This window comes from Xenia sp. Carnegie-2017, unplaced genomic scaffold, assembly GCF_021976095.1.
Source record: "Xenia sp. Carnegie-2017 unplaced genomic scaffold, XeniaSp_v1 HiC_scaffold_20, whole genome shotgun sequence".
Lineage (NCBI taxonomy): Eukaryota > Metazoa > Cnidaria > Anthozoa > Malacalcyonacea > Xeniidae > Xenia > Xenia sp. Carnegie-2017.
In genome coordinates, this window is record NW_025813483.1 from 6,793,559 (window position 1) to 6,811,368 (window position 17,810).

The window sequence follows — 17,810 nt, forward strand, 5'->3', positions numbered from 1 at the left end:
TGATTGGGGAGAAGGTGGCAATTCGGTAAGCTAATGTATATTTATTGAGTTGCTGATGTAAATTGGTACTTTCTTGAAAACTACAACAGAATGTTCCAAGACACGGGGAGCCCAGTCCTAAAAATTTATTCGATGAATACATTTTATTTTCGATAAAACATTGTTTAAGTTACCTCAAAGTACTCATATCATCAATTACTTAACGAAATATTTGTAAAAGATAACCAAAACAAATAAATTTCATGTTCTTAATAGCAAAATGTATGCAAAACAATGATGATTGGTTCAATTCAAGTTAAACCTTATTGTATTCAATGAGCATTGTGGCCTGATGATCTTCAACCTAATATTCTGAATGATCCCATTTTACTCATAAGAACCTGGAACGTGACCTTGCATTACACAATATAAAATTATCAACTTAGGTTGGAGGAGGACTATTCAGTTAAGTAGCTTTAAAATTGAAAATTATGGTACATACATGAAACGAAAAATAAGTGTTGCCAACCACATATATAAATAATGGCAACGATTTAGCGCCTAAAATTGTTAGACAACGTGAACGGAAATCAACCATCTAATGGATGAATGACAGTGTTGCCATATGAGTTCTTTTCCAACATGTCTAGCCGACAGGGAAGTTTATATAACGTTATGACGATTTGTTTTCAAAGGTCACTCAATTGTCGGGTCATATCCTATAGAAGCGTTTATCATTTCAGATTGGTGCACCAAATTTTATTGTCAATGCGAAATATTAGCTCCAATACATTCATCTTCCTTCGACATCAATCTTAATGATGTTAAAATGACTTATGAGTATGACATGAGGAAAATTTTTTTGCTGGTGGGCACTTCCACTGATATAGCTTGACGTTACTTGTAGAACCTTGATTTAGTTTGCTAAATATATTTTTAATATCAAATAATCGCGAGTAATGACAGCCAATCTTCAGAGATCAAAAACGAGGGTCTCAAAAGGCAATTTCTACAATATAAAAAATTCCACCTAATTTTTATTAAACTATTCAATGTAAACAAATTCAATAATTTCTATTTTGTTAACTTTTGTTGTGGTTCAGAAGTTTTCATCAAATATTTTTTAACAGCTTCAACATTTGACATTTTCTACACAATTAAACTTTCCCCTAAATTTCTATTGAAGATGGCGTAGATAATGGATGTAAATAGTATTTTTTAAGCAGTCTACACAAATATGAAATGATTAATAACATTTTTAATCACTCTTAAAGATAAATTCTCTGTCATTACTGAAAGTTTTAAAAAGAATAAATTGTAGGACGGGGTAGGCAGCTTAATTTTGGTTCATAATCATGTGATTACTTTTTCACCTGAATCGGGTGATTTTATTTCCCTAAGAGAGTTAAACATAAGAAGAGTGTGACGTGAAAACAACTTCTGCACATGCAGATAAATTTCCTGCAATTTTCTGAGTAGAATCTTTTTATAAAAGCTATGGCATATGAAAATTAATTATTTGTTATAAGTGATGCCTCACCTTTTCTAAGGTTAAACAGGCTAAGAGGCTTCACAGCTTGGACGCAAGAGTGTAACTAATATGGTTATTAATGTGATTTTCAGGGTGATTTTACTGCAACAGAATTATCCCACTTCACCCAAAATGAGAAACTAAAAACGTCTTACCCCTTCTCGTAAAAAAACACACACAAGGAAAGCATGAATAAACAGCTACAGGTCTTTGACTGGTAAATTAAGGGAATAATCTTGAAGAACAGTAACACATTTCGACACTCATTGTTTGATTTATATAAACATCATCAGAATCGTTTGTTTTACAGAGAAAACCAGGTTGCAGATTAAAATAGCAATTTCCAGTCGTTGTATTGTCAATTAGCTCTTTCCTAAAATGACATGAGTAATTTTCCTTCAGAAAAATTGAATCAATGCCAGCATTGTCTTTTCTAGAATAGTAACAATATTAATTCAAAGCAGGTTTTAAGTGGTCATTGAAGCCACTATCACGCTTTCATAAGATATATTTAGCTCATATAATATAAAACAAATTCCGAAGAAGCAAGACAACTTGCGATTGCATGATTCATCATTCTGTCTGAGGATGACTTTGAAATAAAGTTGCAAATTTACAGTTCACTTCTCGTGTTGTTTTGATTCATATTTAGCAATCTCAAAATGTCTTATTTCATGGGAATTTTTTTATATTATATTTCTTTAAATTGTCGGCTGGTCATGATATTTAGCTCAGTTATTGTCATTTTGTTGAGAATTTTCGTCCATTTTGTGTTGGGCAACATTATTAAAGTGTGAAAAATGACCGCAATCGTAACTGAAAGAACCACGAACAAACGCTTGTAACTTGTTTAAGACGATTCAAGAACTTTTAGAAAGACGAAGGGTTGTTGAAAGAATATTCTGACTTAAAGTTTAAACTACATAGCGGTTTTTTTCTATAATTCTGATATATGGATTTAATTCAGTGGTTCGGGATGTTGTGGGGTTTTGGTATTCTCGTTTCTCGAGTAAAATCAAAAACGTGCCCACCTAGATTCTATCCTAGCAGCTATTTTGGGGATGATTTAGTTTGCCAACCTTGTCCTTTGCATTACAAAAGCTGCAAACAACAAGGAAAAGACCAAAGACGATGCAAGAAGCATTGTGGTAAGTGCATATTATTTTTGTTTGTCGTTCGGGAAGTGTTAATATTAGGCGCACTCGATCGTCGACAATATATGGCAAAGTCTAAACTAAAAATCAAACCATTTATCAACTTTAGACTAAAAGTAAGTCCTATTTAAAGTAAGTCGGTTAGGTTTCTTAGTCCTTAGCTCGGTATTAGGTATTATGCCCAATGTTTCAATGTACATAAAATTAAAAATAATTCTATCAGACAGTTCTCAGAGAGGAATCGAATTCAAGCGAAAGAATTTTTATCAATCTGGGCAGAACTATTCACGGTCGTTTTCTGTTAACCGGTCGTTTAGCGATGACTACTGCCAGCTTACTTCCAACGTTTATATCATGGAAAAGTTAAATTATCCGGTAAAGAAAGTCATCGTTAAACGGTTTCACACCACACACCATATAAACACAAATCATGTAATTCCAATGGCTTTTGAAATCGTTCTTCGTTAAATCTACTTTTATGTCATTTGTGAATAACCATGGACTCCAAGACATTTTGGCAAACGGGTTTTATTTGAAGCCCTTTTGTGTCATTCAATGACATTTATGTTGATATTTAAATTCAAGAAAGTAATGCTTAGCGTTTAATTTTGCGAAAATTTACCAGCAATATTTTTGAAATATTTTACAACAGTAATTCTCTCATAATTCATCGAAAGATTATACGAAACCACCGCCAGTTTCAGTCAATTACAATGAATTTGTTTTAGTTATTTAACTGGTTTATTTATCAGAATGCAATCACACAATTGGGATTCATGGTTTGTTTATTAAATATCAATGAAATATGCACAATATGATTATAGCATTTATATTTAGTAAATACCCACACAGATTCGTTCTTCGCAAATTTAAAACAGTCTTACAGGAAACGTATCCTGTATATTACGAGTCGCCACAAGAGAAGGTGTATTAGAAATATGTGCATGCATATATACTAAGTATAAAGCATTGCAAAATTATAAACTAACACAACATGATGTAATTACTTCAAATGCATTGCTTGACAAGTATCTAATACCTTGTGTAAATATAAATAAAAAAATCTCGCCTGCATTTTGCTTCATGTAGAGACAATAATCTGTTATGCTTGAGCTAAATCTCAATGTTGTATATCGTACAATGCCAATGCAAAGGTCAATTGTATGGAATAAATAATTCCAAAACGTGAGGTCTTATACTAGCTAGGTTGCTAGCCTGATACTAATCAGAAGCTACATAAATAAGAAACATCTTATGTAAAGACACACTTTTATTGAAATCAAATCATATTTGGTGTCGTCGTATGTTAAATGAATAATTAACATTCTTGTGCAATTTTCTTTCAAGAATATAATGTAAATCATGTTATTTTTGTTGAGAAATTCACATGGAAATTTTCATTCATAATTCAAATATCAAATCAATATCTTCAAAAAACTTCGAGGCCTTTATAGCTTACAATATTAACAAGACATGGGAATTGGTTATGTGTGTAAATGATACAGAAATGGAAGAATAAAATTCATCAAAAATAATCATATCACTTCAAATTGCCTTCTCAATACAACTAATTGACACGAGTCTAATCTAATTTGATCAGATCACAATATGATAAAATCTAACTTTACCTCAACATTTAAGTCTTGCCCAATTCAAAAGACACTTTTTCCCAATAGGCACACCGACTATCTTTACGGCTTCTACCGTGAACGTTCCAGTCATCCACGTTTCCAGATTTTGGATAACATTACAAACAGAGCAGACGAAATTCCCAAACAATAAATTGTCAATCTCCACAACCGACCTATTACCATCAAATCATGCTGTAACGTCTGATACAACAGAAGACGTCCTTATTGCGATTTTCGTCCTTCTGATAATCATTATTGTGCTGCTGTTCTTGGGTTGTACCTACAAATATCGACAGAATACCGCATTATTTCCAAGGTTAGCAGAATATTGGTTATTTACATGCAATTATGTTGACTATATGTAGACATGCATGCAACACGTTAATTGTTGATATCATAAATTACTGAATTAATTATAGCCAAACACCTGATACGGTGCAAAAACTGCACTAAAATTTTCAGTGATAATCATTGCTCTAACAACTTCGCACAGAATAAATGCATGCTTGTCACACCAGATTCACTAAAAGTGGATCGTGACTAAAACACCACACGAGTACGTACGAGTACATACAAAAGAGTGACATACGACTATATACTGGTCACAAATGAGAAATAGCACAATTTCTTCAATAATACATTGATGTTTGCATTCACTTTTGCTTGTATTTATCTGGACTCTGGGGCAGCCATTTGATGAATTTAAATGCTGAAAAGGTATTTTATTCACACATTAATTTGTATGTTTCAGTTGAATTTGGTGTCCGTTGTGCGCAATGTCTTAATCTATTAAACGGTTTAAATGTATCAACAACGGTAATCTTGCGTTGGAGTTGCCATAAAGTAAACTCTAGTACAAAAAACATATTATACGTATTTTGTCGATGCGATTTGCCAGTATTTGAGCGCTTTTTGACATACTTTCACCTAGGAAATACATATTTATGAAAGCGATTAAATATACAGCGTATAAATAATGCCTTGCAAACGTGCTTTATGAAATAAATGTACATTATATATATTTGAATTGAACGACAGTTGCACTGTGTTACGTATATGTATCATTTTATGCGTACGATTTCTGATTACTTTTAATGTTTTTAAAGTTCTAGCTGATGTAATTCAGTCTTTGAACTGCAAAACCAGTATCTTAAAGATCTAAATAAATTATTCATAAAATTTTAAAAAAGAGACAGGATATGAGCTAATGTGCAGTCTGATTGATTCCTCACTAATCTACCTCATATTTCTTTGGTAGAATAAATAAAATGAATGCAACATTCGAGGAGTAAATCCACATCAATGATTTATATGACAAGTACATCTAATTGTCTTTTTTCCAAGATTTTTAATATCTTAATATATTAATATAAGATTAAAAATAGTGTACACATGTGCTAATAGTTCTCAGAATAACTGCTCAATATTTTTTGTACGGGAGTTTACTTTAGGGCAACTCTAGCAAAAGACCACCGTTGTTGATAAATTTAAAACGTTTAACAGATTAAGACATTGCGCACAACAGACACCAAATTCAACGAAAACATACAAATGAATATAGTATGCAAATAAAATACTTTTTCAGCATTTAAATTCATCAAATTGTCGCCTCATAATCCAAACAAGCAAAAGTGAATGCAAATATCAATGTAATATTGAAGAAATTGCGCTTATTCTCATTTGTGACTAGTATATAGTCGTATATCACTCGTATGTATGTCACTCGTATGTCACTCTTATGTATGTACTCGTATGTCACTCGTATGTACTCGTATGTCACTCGTATGTCACTCGTATGTACTCGTATGTACACGTGTGGTGTTTTAGTCACGATCCTCAAAGTGAACTACATCAGCAGGATGATTCATAACTCACACTGACTCATAACTAACACCGTAAAATGAGTACATGCATTTTTTACACAAATCTTTTAGTGAAAGACATCAGAATTGCACATTTCCCATAATGTGGATACATTCATGTGTTGTGAATCAACAATGGAAAATATTCTTTACTCACAAATTTTTGGTGAACTTAATTAGAATGAAACATAACATTAACATGAAAAATAAATTACACTGTGAAACCATTTATGTGTGATGTATCAATAATGGAATACATACATGTTTGACACACTAATCCTACTATAAGAATATTAAATCAGAATGACATACTTCAAAAACCTATTCTTTCAAATGATCGGACTAAATCACTGCTGCAATAATTTTCCAAAATATTTGTATTGGTTGAATACGTGACTTATGCAAGTTTCAATATAGATGGCACTCGAGGAAAATCCTTCTAATGACTCTGATTCGCTAACATATAAACTCTACAGTCAATGCAACAAACCAATTAACTTTGTTAAAATTTACTTTACAGAAGCGTTTCTCAAAACAGCGTGATGGCAGAAATAGTGGATGAAGAACATGGAAATTTGGTGAACTATGTGCGATCGTCGTTGTGAAGTCTTAAAATATAATTTAAAGTAAGAAAACTCTTAAGCTGCTTTGACAAGGAATCGCTTATTAAATAGATGAAAAGCCCAACATTGATATGAGCAGTCTGGCCAGGTAAGAAGTTAAGCTCGCTAAGCCAGACCAAATTGTTTCATGCACCTGTATACATGCAAAAATGCAATGATCCAAAACTTGCATTTACACAAGCTATCTACATTTTGAAATTATTGCTGAACTGGCTTTGGTACCCATTCACGTACATTTCAAGCATTTAAAACTTTATATTTGACGTATTTTAAGGGTGAATTGAAAAACAAGTTAGTGAGTTGTGCAAGTAAAAGACTTGTTTGCCTTTTTGATGAGAGATCTCATCTCGTTTGGGTGAGGTAAAAATGAAATAAGTGGGCTGGTTGGTTTATCATACAGCTTTTCGTCTTGAAAGAACTGACTCAGTTGACCAGGTCAGCCTGGATCATATCAACGTGGCATGTATCTCAAGGTGCATTTTAGTTATTTTAAAATATCACAGACTATTCATTTTCAGGCATTGTTAACATGCACATTTTTCAGTCATTTACTTTTTATACAGAGGTGCTCATACCAAAAACTTTGCAGCATGCCATTTCCATGTTTAACTATAAAGTCTACAAATAATCGTTATGTACAACTTCGGATTCTAAAATACACCTGACAAAAATACTTTTTATATGAAGTATAACTATAGCGTCTTCAATAGAATTTACAGCAATATACTTGAAGAAGTAAAGTTACTGAATAGTTGCCTCAAAAGCGAATGACATTTTCATTTGTGTCGGAGAAAAAATTACGCCATCTTAAGAATCAAGAGCAATTTCAACAATTTTCACCAATTAAATCCAATTTTATTCAAAAAACTTCGATTGATAGCTCTTCAATACACTCGCTAGCAGTAAAAGTAGCAACTGAAGTCAGAAGCGTACAGTAAGTAGTTTTAAGTAATGTTTGCTTAAATTGAAGCTCATATTCCTACTTGTAAAACTATGAGACTCTTTCATGCGTACAAGTAGCAGCTACTAAGACATGCACAGTCCTTAATTGTTTGTTGGATAGTTTCTTTTGCAAGGCCTATCATTCCAGATTTTTGTACAAATTGAATTCAATTCTTGTTGATTGAAATTTAAATTGGCTCAACGATTGGATATTTCCTTAATATCAATTTTATTACGGTTAAAATCATTTTTGAATATGCTATTGCAAAGTTTTTGGGTTTAAGCACCTCTTTAAAAAAGCATGCCAATATATAGTTACTTAAAGTGTTTGAAGTGCAGTAGAACCTGTGTTGTGCACCAACTATATTTGCCAACAACTGCCGCCAGTGAGAGTGGTCAAAATTTGAAGAAAAAAAATTTTATGATGATCTGTAAAGGCAAGAGGTTGTTAAATATAGGGGGTGCTAAAGGCAGTTTTTACTTTAATATGTTTGTACTTAATTTATATTCATCAATTCAACAGAATAATTGTTATTTGTGAATCTAATTCACCATTGCTTGCAGCTCAAAAGTTTTCAATAAATTATTTTCTTGATGTCTGAATTTGAAATTTTATACAAATAAATTATTTTAAAGATGACGCTCTAATCAGGTAGGAAAACTGAACTATACATACTTAGAATCTACAAAACATAGTTAGTAGTAGGTTCTCTAACCCAAGAAAAATATTAATATCAATGTACAAAACAGACTGTTAAAAACCCAAAATTTAATTATTTTTCAACGAAATTGAAATGACGTATAACATCTCTAAAATATTCACAAGCCTCAATGCTCAATCCCTTTTATAAAGTAGTTAAGCGCGTGAGGAAGCTAATAGACAAGCAGCCAAATTTGCCACAAATTGTGATACGACATTTTTAGCTGGAATGGCACTATTTAATATCCATATTGTTGCACATAACTCCAAATGCGACGTGAATTTACCCAAAGGCTTTAGCAATTCTCAGTTGATCTTACGTCCGAGCAATAAATCACAATATATGCATGTTTGTTGTAACAGCCAAAATAATTCTAAGCATTCAATGTATCATGTGTGATTAGTTATGATGGAGCACTACGACTAAATTTACATATTTAATTGTTTTTCGGTTTGTCCCACCTAAACTTAAGGTGGTCTTTACCACTCATAATCTGAATTTAGATTATTTTCCATATAAAAAATTAAATAGCATCCTATATGATAAATCATGTTCTAAGGGCCTGATTACATGAAGCATTTTCAACCCTGAGTTTGAACTCAGCCCTGTTAAGTGGGCTGAAATTTCAGCCCTGTCTGCTCTATAAATCCTAATCAAATACAATGCGCTATTACATGACAGCTTTTCAACCCCGGTGCTGAACTCAACCCCGGCGTTGAAATTTCATCCTTGCTTGAGCTACCCGGGCTGACATCTCAGCCCTTTGCTGAAATTAACACCGGGGCTGAAAATATCTCATGTAATTGTTTGATACCCAGGGCTGAAATCAGTGAGCATCCGTGGTAGCGAAGAAATGCGTGCAATACTGCACATGACCAAAACAAAATGGAGTCAATACAACTCACGAGGTATCCTACGATCCGAAGAAAATACAGAAGCAGAAAGTGCTATTATCGTCCCTGTAAAAAGATTTCGTAGGGATAACAACAAAGTGACAATCTTTTAAGAAGTTTGAGCAATTATAAGACGCTTATAATTTAAGAAGTGATTTTAATGCAGACAAAGTAAAGCAGTACAAAGCTGTCAAACGTGAGATGGCTTCCATTTATGCCAATGATCCGTCACAGTTGATGAGCACCGAAAATTACAAATCGATAAAAGTTTTGTCAGCCATGTTTACAATTTTGAATATTCGCGAGAAATTCATTACTTGCGCGCAATTACTCAAGACCTCAGATCCGGGGTGGAAAGCTGCTATATAATCGGAAAAATTTTAACCCACCCAAAAGGGTTCAAATTCAGCCCTGGGGTTGAAATGCTTCATGTAATCAGGCTCTAAGTTCTTTTAAAAACATATTTATTATTTCTTTTCGACTATTGGTTCTTTGGTTAACGCTTTTAGCTATAAATGCTAAGCAATTAACAACCGCAATCTTCGATAATTAAGATGAGAAGAATATTGAGAAGGTCATTTTCTCTAGCCCTTCAGAAATTGATTCATTTATTAATAAAAATGTCTTAAGAGATTTGATCTTGATAAAAAGTTCATAGATCAAAAATCAAAAAAATAAATACATTGCATTAAACAACTACAAAGGCGAGTATATAATAATAATACCTTATACTGTGATGCCAAGAATTGAAAGCAAAAAAAGAAAATCCATTTTGTTTTATTTCGTCCAACATCAGGATATCATGCTGGCTTTGTGTTCTTGCTTGTGCTTTTGTGACTAGTGAATTTATAGTTTTCAACAGCATTTGGGAACAATTTTAACACTCATGGAAGCATGCTAATTCTAAACGTCTGTTGATTTCAAACAGAAGCTGATGCACCGCCTTCATCATTATTAAAATAACCACCTATAAGTACATGCGCAAAAACCATAGACCATAAATCTCAGTTCAAACATAAGAGTACACATTGAAAAGCACTGCAGTTATGCCAGTATCTTGTCAGACGTCTACTTTAAACGTGACAGAAGTGCGTAGAGTCTGAATTGAATCATGATGATACGTTTATGCAAACATCACTATCGCAAATTCTAACGTGCACTAAATTTTTCGCAAAGACGAACTTTTTCACCTAGTTATAGAGACCATAGTATTATTTTAATAAATCTACCGAGAAAAATCCACAAGTCCATTCACGACTCCACCACGAGTTAAAGTCATGCGAGCTTGACGTTATTGAGCGCGTTTTTAAACGTCGTAATAAAGTGTTGTTCAACAGACAGTGTAATTTCTTTAATTGCATGTATAAACAGTAAAATAAAACAATCCCACACTACAATGTGAACTCAACAGGGGGCAAATACTCTAGCTTATGATTAGACGTCACAATTAACCAGACAAGACGACATTGCTCGGCACAAGTATTGCCACCAACAAACAACATATCAAATACTCCATCATATTCCGATCAAAACACAATTGTTCTTGTCAACAATTTTAATTTCACACAAGTATAAAAGGTGGCAGAAATAGTGACGACGTACACAAGTCTCATTGTCAGGAGAATTGTGATGGAAACCGTTCGTCAAAGAGAATAACAATGAAAACGAAGACGCGCAATTACAAATTCCTTCGCTAAGTTGAAGCGTTTCATTACATAACGTTTCGTAAAATAACAAAACATTTGTAGCCTTGTAGGACATATCAGTATTGTGTTGAGCAAAATAAACCACACCAGACACGTTGGCAGAGACTACCAATAAGGAAGAAAAACGATAAATAATAAACTTACATGAACGCCCATGAAACATTCTTGCCGTCAGTAAGCTGAACGTCGCTTTTGCCGAGGAGAACCATATGACACAAAAAGTATGATGAAACCGGTTTAGAAATCCATCAATCCAGGCAATCCGTATTCAGGAGCTTCAGGAATCTCCAGCAGTGTATTCTGTAGCGTTTTGTTGCCGACATAATATGATTACAAGAAGACATTCAACGATTCACTCTGAAAATAAACTTGGAATTGCATCATCGAGACTATGCTTCCTCAACTCCCATAAGACTGTTACAATCACAGTGATTGGCAGATGGGTGTGTCAGAGATTATCACAAATATCGTTTCTTATATTTAGGGTGTGTTACATGATCCCCGGTCAAGCGGTACGAGATTATTTCATCCCAGCTAGCCGAGAAACTTTTTTTGTTTATATGGATGAACTGCTGACCGGGAAAAGACTGCATTAAATGCTTGGTGGGTTGGCTGTTTTGCTTGAGTCTGTAAGCAAGCGAAACACTATTGTTTTGCCAATGCTAATGTTAAAACAACGATATTTTACTCGATGTCATTATCCCGGCTTACCGGGATAAAGTGGCAAATTACTTACATGGCCAAGTTCTAGTCTCGGTAAAGCGATATCCCAGCAGCAAAGACCGAGATCGCGTCAAGGCGGGATAAATGGCGGGATCATAGAAATACTGATTAGAACTATTATTACACACGGGATCTCGGTGAGCACTTGTCCCGCTTGCCCGGGATCATGTAAACAGGCCCTGATATATGTATTTACTTAATGATGTAGCGTGTGTGTCACACGGTGGAGTAATACTTATAATAAACCGTTAATCGTAATTAATTTACGAATTTTCCTTTAAATGCGTTGAATTAAATTATAAGAAAAATCATGTGTTTTCTTGAGAACTTTCGCCACACATACCTCGAAAGAGTGGTTGCTTACTGGCACTTATGTTTTGTGGAGAAACATCTACAGAATTCTAAAAAGCCAGAAGCGTCAATTCTAAATTGCAAGAAAATTACTGGTAGTCACTAAAATAGTTGCAGCTGAAAATAGTATCTATTTACAAAACAAGTCATCGTGGTCTCTACAGTTTTCTAAAATAAAAATGAGAGTGAGCGTAGTCGGAATACTTGACTTTTGTTCTTACGCTGATAAGTTAAGTCTTGTAAAAAGATGAGTTTAGCACCTTCACGAAACATGAAAAGTCTTTAATATTACGTCATAAGCTACAAACCAAAGTTAATTTTTGTAATCATAATGTAATTTAATTTTTAAGCAAATAATACAGTCTAACGTACCTTGTATAAAGCTTAATGTTTGATTAGAAACTTGTTTTCCTTCATCTAGTATACTATTCCATAACAGTTAAAAGTGCATTTAATTCTAGTGTTTACTCTTTCTAATGGAGGATTTAGGTCAATATTTTTTAGAAAAAAATCATACTGAGATGGATCTTTCCATCTTTAAATAGTAAGAAAATACGAAACATTGACGCACATTGTTCATTTCTAAAATTTCTTATTTTGCTGGGTTTATGGTAAACTAAATCTGAAAACTATGTTGCTATTATTCTTCCTTCATCATTCGAGTTCGCATAAAAATGGATACAACGCACTTTGCAAATAAAGAACTCAAAATACATTAAAAGCAAACATTCTCGACAAATATTTTCCTGAGACAGCAAAAATTCAGAATAAAGAGCGTACGTCACTGCCTGCGTCACAAGTCAATCATCTCCCATCAACAATTTCACTCATGAAATTGAGAAACCAGGCAGTAGCATTTTGGCACAGCAGTTGACGATTAATTTTGGTCACTTCAAGGCAATGTACTCCATTGACTATAGTTTAAACACTAAGAGCATCAAATTTTGGATGCTATCTTTTACTTTTTATCAATTCTGTTCAGACACTTGCCATGATTAAAATCCTTTACAAAATTAGTTTTATCGTTGTTGCGTTCTCTCTTTCATATAAAAAGTGTTTGAGGTTAAAAATATGGCCACTCGTCTCATCCAATAGAGAAATCCCATTTCCCAAATGTATCAACTCAAAACAAATTGATGAGTCATTGCCACTTCAAAGAACACATAAGATGACGTCAACGGAAATCATCACTATAGGAACAGACTTTATTGAAAATGACATTATTACTAATCAAGCTTCATTCCAAAGGATATATTGACAATTAAAGTATGCGGCATGTCGACAGAAGAAGAAATTACTAAAGTCAGATTATGAGTTGAAATTTACCCTACTTGGACGTATTGGAAAAACTTTATTTTTTGCATACTACTATGATGCACTTATGTGTGTCGTTATTCGGTATTTTATGCGTGTTCGGCTCATTCGTGTATCGTGTTGAAGCGACAACGTGCTTACCAGGATTCTACCCAAGCACCTATTTTGGTAAAGATCCCATTTGTAAGAAGTGTCCTTTATTCTGCGAAGAACAAGGGCAAGACAAAGAACTATGCAAAGAGCACTGTAGTAAGTTTATATAATCGTTAGTCTTTTGCGCGATTTTTGATAGCGACTATTGCATCAGATTGCATAAGCCACTTAGAACCTATATGACTATACCGCTATATCAACACACCTTACAATAATACGATACAATACGATAAAATATCCATTATTAAATATATCAAGTAAAGTCAATGTTAAGTTCTCTATGTACAAATTGGTAAAGAATTTATTGTTTGTTTTTGTTAACTTTGAGTGCCCATACTTTGTAACGTTTACGACTTGCGAGTGATACGAGTCATGATAAAATCTAAAAGTCTTTTTATTATTGCGATGTAACATCATTAGAAAGTTAGTTTTTTTAATAGAAAATTAAGAGATTTATCTATTAGCTTATAAATTTGTCCGGCATATTTATATTATTTGTAGGAGAAGTTTATATTATTTAAACAGAGACTTTGTCATTATGACAAACTTAAATATGGATTTCAAAATAGCAAATACCATGGTGAATGGTGATAATATCAATGTAATAGTTATGAACTATTAAATTTCTTTTAAGAACTATTACATTGTTATTATCACCATTCACCATGGTATTTGCTATTTTGAAATCCATGTTTATATTTTTTGTATGTAAGAACATGACTCAATTTTGGACAAGCGCCGTAGAAATAGTGGTCATATTACAAAACATGCATCGTTTCACCTTTTCCAAAGATAACAGCTTGCCCACTTAAAACGCGTCGATATTTGATGTAAAATATAGAATAGGGTAAAATACCCGGCAGAAATACTCAAATGTTTACATTCATTTCACAAGTTTGTACTCGCCCACAGTACACATGACATGACAAATTAACACTTTCTATTTACTTAAGAAAAAATTCATGTAGCTGCGCTTAGCTTTCTAAATATTGGTTTTGGTTGAGTGTTACAAATCAATGATACTGGGCCACAAATTTCTTTAAATCTGTTTTATATCATCGATATGTCACAGTCGACGGTGAGATACCTCGTGAAGTAATATTTTGGCAAAGGGGTTTTCCCTACATGTTATGTGAACCATGTCCATAAATATCCTAACGAGTACTTTGTAGTCCTAATTTTGAAAAGCTTGGTTGTTAAGCAACTGTGAAATTATTAATGTAAAATTTTTTTATCATTTAAATTAATGACATACATGAATTAAAAAAAGTAAAAATGTAGTGATTTTATTTTGTGAAAAAATCAAAGCAATCACCTTTTACTTCATAATCATTCCAATTTCCACAACAACGTATTGCAAAAAAAATGCATTTCCTGAGGGACTTCAAATCATTGTTGGAAACTTTACTGATAAGAATGAATTTATGTATTGAAATATACACAATTGAAATATTTGGCATCGATACACGTATTGGTTTTCCTAGAGGTGACTTATTTGTTGAATTAAGCGTAGAATTTTCACGTTTCTTTAGAAAAACCATCATCTTCTATTTCCATTACATCGACTCCGTCAACGACACCGACCACCATTCGAACATCTTCGCCTAGCACCGCAGCCCCTTCTGTAGAAGGCACTACCCAAGAACCTCCAAGAATCATCCCATCTGCGTCTTCCTCAACGGAAAAAATTGGTAACGATGAGAACAATTGGCTTACCTGGTTAATCATTTCGGTTGTGTTGGTGATTATCGTAGCACTGGCTGTCATGGTGCTTTTCATTTGTCGAAAAAAATATAATGCCCGGTAAGCAGACACCTAAAAATGTTATCATATTTAGATGATATGGAGAGTTTAGATGATATGGTAAATACACATATTTAGATGATATGGTGAGTTTTCATATGACGTCGAAGCGGCTATTTAGTGGGAGTGCATCAATGTGTCGATGCTCAATGGAGTATGAAATCAACAAAATCTTTACACTATAGGGGATTTTTCCGTTACATGGCGACTGTTGAGAACATTCTTTAGATAATTAATAAAATTGTTGCATCGGGATCATTTGTTATCACAGGGACATTTACTAAAGTATTTCCCTCAATTATATGGATGAAGGATATTTAGTACTAATCCCTCATCAATATTTTTTTTGGGGATGTTTAGACTAAATATCCCACATCAATAACAAAACTTGCTTGCTTTCATCAATAACAAAACTTGCTTGCTTGCTTTCAAATTTTATTTCGTCATGTAGAAATTGCTTCAGCTTGCATCTTCACTTTCCCACGGCTGAATCATTTTCAATTCTGTTGAATGAAAAATGCTAGTTGCATGATGTCTTTGCCATGTCGTTATTGAAACCGCAATACTTTGAAAGTAAATTTACCCCGTCAAAAATCCTCGACTGTTGTTTCATCGTTAATTCTTCAGAGTCAGACACTAGTAAATCTTTCGCCCTATAGTTCAAAACTGCCAAACTTGCGTTACTACAAGCTTGTGTGTTTATATCGTCAGTTTCAGCCCAGTATTTAGACAACTGAACTCAGCCTCTATGTACTCGACCTATACGTCGTGGACGTGGATGCTGATTTTCATTACTCTATTTTCTCGCTTTAGGGAAAAAAGGGACTTTCAAGGTTCACAGTATCTCTTCGACAACGTTCCTGTGGTGGAAGTTTAAATGTCTTCAAACATAAAACGAAAAAACTGCAAAGAAATAAAATGCAAAAAAAGGAAACTGGACAAATGGTTATGAGTGATAAACTGTAGACGAACGTGTTTCCATTATTGGTCTCCAAAATTGCTTTACAAATGACACTCAAAAAGCGTAATGACTGACGGGATTGATTTAGGGGAAGGGATGCAAAGAGTGCATATCCCTCCTTTCCTTGATTGAAGGAATGCAGCAGCGAGGTAACAGAATTTGACAAAAAAAGTTTGACATGCAACAGCAACAAGAACCCACTAAAATCTAATCCAAACAAAAGCACACACTCCCCCTCCCACACACACACAAAACTATTCTATTCTAGACAAGCAGAGAGAATAGTCTGTTGAAAGAATATTTACCCTTTCTTTACCACCATAAATGTTTTAAAAGTTATATTTATTATTAATAATATATTCATTTGGCAGTGGGACTTTAAAGACACGTTGGTAAAGAAAGAGTTTAATATCTCCGTAGCCTAATTAATATACTTTGGTGTACATAAATGGTGTTAATGTAATGTTAATAAAAGATTTTGTTTTGTCTTAAATGATCAAATTACAAAGTGAAGCATAAGATATCTAGGATATGTTGATATAGATGGTATTTTCCGTTAGCTTTTATATTGGTCAAAGAAAAGATAATTTTAGACAGTCACATGCGTATCTGAACGAAATGACACGGAGCAAAATGTGCCTCACTTTGTCATAAACTGTGATATTTATCCACAAAGCACATTAAAGGTACGTTTACACACAAAGATTTGCCGGGCCGACACTGAGGCTATATTACGTGTTCTTGCCATATTTGGAAAGTCACCCGACTCGAAAAGTCGGATGAAAATCTCTAGCAAGTTACAGTTTTGATCCCGATTTTTACTGTGTTGCTATAGCTTATGAAACAAGCAAATTATGTTTATCGAAAAATAATAATCGAATTGTCTTCTGTCAACGCGGAAAAGGAAAATGTCGAGAGGGCTGTTGTTTTTATCGAACCAAAAGCTGCAGAGATTCAGAAAATGAAAACAGTCAAGATTATTTTGTGAAAAGGAAATTTGGCAAATTTACCTAGATTCGCACTTCACCTACACTGATCTTTATTTCTTTTTCCCTTTTTATTTAAGGTAATAATAGTTAACATTGCCTTGATCGTTGCTACAATGACAAGTTGTTCTTTGACCTGTTTGTTTTCTTTTTCGGCTTTTAACATCGCATAAATACATCGGATGCATTATTTCCACCCAGCGATTTAGTTGTAGACGACAAATTCTCCAAATATAGCAAGAATCACTTATAATGCCGTCGGTGTCGGCCTCACAAATTGTTGTGTGTAAACGTAACTTAAGTAAACTGGCAAATTAGGAGATGAAATAGCAGAATTCAGTGACATCAGTACAAACAGCAATGAAGTAGGGCATTGGCTGACGCAATCGAAGATAAACAAACCTTTTACAAGATGTTTTGGTAAAATCAAACAGGCGCTTTTCTGCTTCTGCGAAATCAATAGCTTAAACATTTGTCTATTTGAAGAACCTTTATTA

General features: G+C 33.6%; 1 protein-coding gene across 2 annotated transcripts; it reads left to right on the plus strand.

The window, feature by feature from the left end:
- The first annotated feature begins 13,363 nt into the window (after nucleotides 1–13,363).
- Nucleotides 13,364–16,820, plus strand: LOC124442385. Of its 2 annotated transcripts, none has more exons than XM_046992883.1 (3): nucleotides 13,364–13,659; nucleotides 15,096–15,366; nucleotides 16,180–16,820. In XM_046992883.1, the coding sequence occupies exons 1-3, from the start codon at nucleotides 13,467–13,469 to the stop codon at nucleotides 16,241–16,243; spliced, it is 528 nt and encodes a 175-aa protein (XP_046848839.1). In that variant the 5' UTR covers nucleotides 13,364–13,466; the 3' UTR covers nucleotides 16,244–16,820. The 2 variants fall into 2 exon arrangements, 1 of the variants encoding a protein (XP_046848839.1); XR_006947234.1 differs by having other exon boundaries at nucleotides 13,373–13,663.
- The last annotated feature ends 990 nt before the right edge of the window (nucleotides 16,821–17,810 follow it).